This window comes from Temnothorax curvispinosus, unplaced genomic scaffold, assembly GCF_003070985.1.
Source record: "Temnothorax curvispinosus isolate PA1 unplaced genomic scaffold, ASM307098v1 QBEX01009543.1, whole genome shotgun sequence".
NCBI lineage: Eukaryota > Metazoa > Arthropoda > Insecta > Hymenoptera > Formicidae > Temnothorax > Temnothorax curvispinosus.
The window spans coordinates 1-2,627 of record NW_020219323.1 but is presented as its reverse complement, the minus strand read 5'-3'; the positions used below and the strand labels follow the sequence as shown (position 1 = coordinate 2,627).

Sequence of the window (2,627 nt, the reverse complement as noted above, 5' to 3'; positions counted from 1 at the left end):
TTTTAATGTTATCGTCCATTAATTGTACAGCTATACTGGATTGATCTTCTTTACATCTTGGTACCTTGGTAACTGAACAATCAAAAGCATTAAAATATAATATTTATTCAAAATTTTATATTTTACTTTATTCTATTTTATGATGTCAATATTTAAAAAAAAGACACAAAGGAAACCAGTAATAGTTAATACCTTTGCCTTGCGCTTCATGACGTTCAGAAATGACCTGCCCACGTGGTGCGGTATTTGTATTATTCTCTTCCAAAACAACGTCATCAACTTCTTTACTGTCAGGTTCGAAAGCATTATGGTCAAAAATATTAATATTGCTTTCCACCTCCTGTAAATGTTTATTTTTATTTCTCTATTATTAACACATAAACATTCTATTCGCCAATAAAGATATACTGATTTTACTTACCCGTGCTGAAAAATCTGTGTTGTGAAGAACTCCAATTGTAGACGTTGACGGATAATTGGCTATGTTATCCATCTTGCACCTTTTATTATTGGAAGCCGATGTAGAAGTAGATTTCTTGAAATATTATTTGAATTTACATAAAAATAATTTATTTGATACATTAATTATATTATATCTTATTCATATTAAAAATAAATATATCAGTCATTAATGACATCATATATAGAATGCAGTGCATATTATACCCTTTTCATTTGCATAGAATTAGGTGGATGTTATTCAATTTCTTGCGCAATCGTTTCGCATGATTCTTTTTGTGGAATTGTATCATTAGTAGGTACAGGATTAGCAGCTACAGGATTAGTAGGTACAGATCCTCTCTGCTTAGTCCTATTAAAATTTCCTGCTTCAGGTATATTAGCCAAACCAGCAGCTTCTGGATCTAAGATTTCCAATAAACTTTCTTCCAGTTCTGTTAACTGAAGTACCTTTGGTGGTCCTCCGCCTGTACCGCCAGCATAACTTTTATTTTGGGCACACTTCTTTAGCACATTCGATTTCCAGTCTCTTCATGTCTACATTTATGTAAAATACCAGAATTTCTTAATAATCGTATCAGTATAATTAAATGTTGTTATCCTTGTTTCTTAATAAAATATTATAATTCCTTCCATAAATACCTTTTGCCATTCTTTAACTTGTTTTTGAGGTCCGTTTCCAGTGGCATTTAAGGATATAGTGATGGAAGTTCACATATCATCCTGCATAAGCAAATTTAATTTACTTATTATTATATAATTATCTATTATTATTAATAAAATACTACGGCATTACCGATAAGATTTCTAATTTTAATGTTTATTGATAGATAATGTATAGTACTTACTAATATTTTTTTATTGCTACTATTGTATCGTAAGCGGCCTCTTGCAAAATCTTCATTATCCTTCATGTAGTTTAGCAATATTCTTTTCTGTTTGTTTGTAACATTCATTTATCTGTATTTTTTCTATAACAAATTTTTATCACTTAACCTCACTTTTTTACTATGACGCTATCGGCGGATCGCGGTTTCGTGAAAATGTGAAATCACTAAACTGGAAATGCCTAGTGATCTCGCAGTTTCACTCGACACTTCTATAATCGGGTGAACAAAGTCACGTGAGATGAAAATGTGAAAAGTGAGTGAACTCACCCAAAAACCGTAATAGGCCCCCTGGAGAGGAAACGATCTGCGTTTTATGGGGCGCGCTTCTCGTATTTAAAACCGACGATATTCACCGAGCTGCTTTTCCCGCTGAGCGCGGCTAACTTCTTACCGACGCGAACGCCTCGCGGATACAACGCGAGTCGTGTCAATGGCCAAATTGAAACGAGCGAACCGTTCGAAAATACGCTCGAGACACACTTGCGATACAGCTCGAAATACAGCGTAAAATTCCGCGAGATGCGAATGCACAGTTAAACGCTCGACACATATATCACACATATATCATAACTACGCGTCGTTATTCTAAATCACCGCGAGATTCGCGTACTCCGTACTCACATTAAATCCCACGATATGATGTCCGACGATTCTCGACCAAACGTTAGTCCAGCACTCCGATCGCCTTCTTGCTCCTGTGTGCGATAACAGTCCATTATTCATTGAAACACAAGAAACTTATTATATTCGGCGTACATTAATCTTGACGTATTCACTTCACTCCGATTCCTGTAGCCGCGCAAGGCGTGTATCATGCGCTCGATCGTGACTCTGCGCGAATGACGGAACTCAGTACTCAGTCGGTCGCGCACACGGGATAATCCGACGATTAAGAGAGAATACTGTATCTTTCTAGTAGCTGCGATATCATCGTGATACTTGTCACAGCACATCTCGCGGTGTATTTAATAGAGCGCTACGCACGGAGCCGCTCGCTCGGCTGCATGCCGGCTCGAGCATCGGAATGTGAATAATAGAGGGAGCTTTCCATCAAGGCATTTAGACGACACACATCGACACAGTGTCAGACGCGGTGCTTTCCAACAACGACACGCCACAGCACGGTCGAACACAGCTGTAGAGCATAGTCGAACACAGAATCTGGTTCATGGCTGCCAACTTTCGAATGGTGCTGTAGGGCTGTTTCATTTTATATATGTGGTATTGCACTATGATACCGTAGAATCATGCACATGTTTCGTTACTTTCGTTGACTTT

The 2,627-nt window shown here is 37.6% G+C and overlaps 1 protein-coding gene across 1 annotated transcript; it reads right to left on the bottom strand.

The window, feature by feature from the left end:
- Window positions 1-36: 36 nt before the first annotated feature.
- On the bottom strand, window positions 37-1,182 carry LOC112459128 (the record flags this gene model as incomplete). Its single annotated transcript, XM_025023095.1, has 5 exons — window positions 1,102-1,182; window positions 667-996; window positions 422-535; window positions 193-340; window positions 37-72 (listed from the first exon to the last, which is right to left on the bottom strand). Coding segments are annotated over exons 2-5 (313 nt in total), but the record flags the coding sequence as incomplete, so codon positions are not given.
- Between the last annotated feature and the right edge of the window lie 1,445 nt (window positions 1,183-2,627).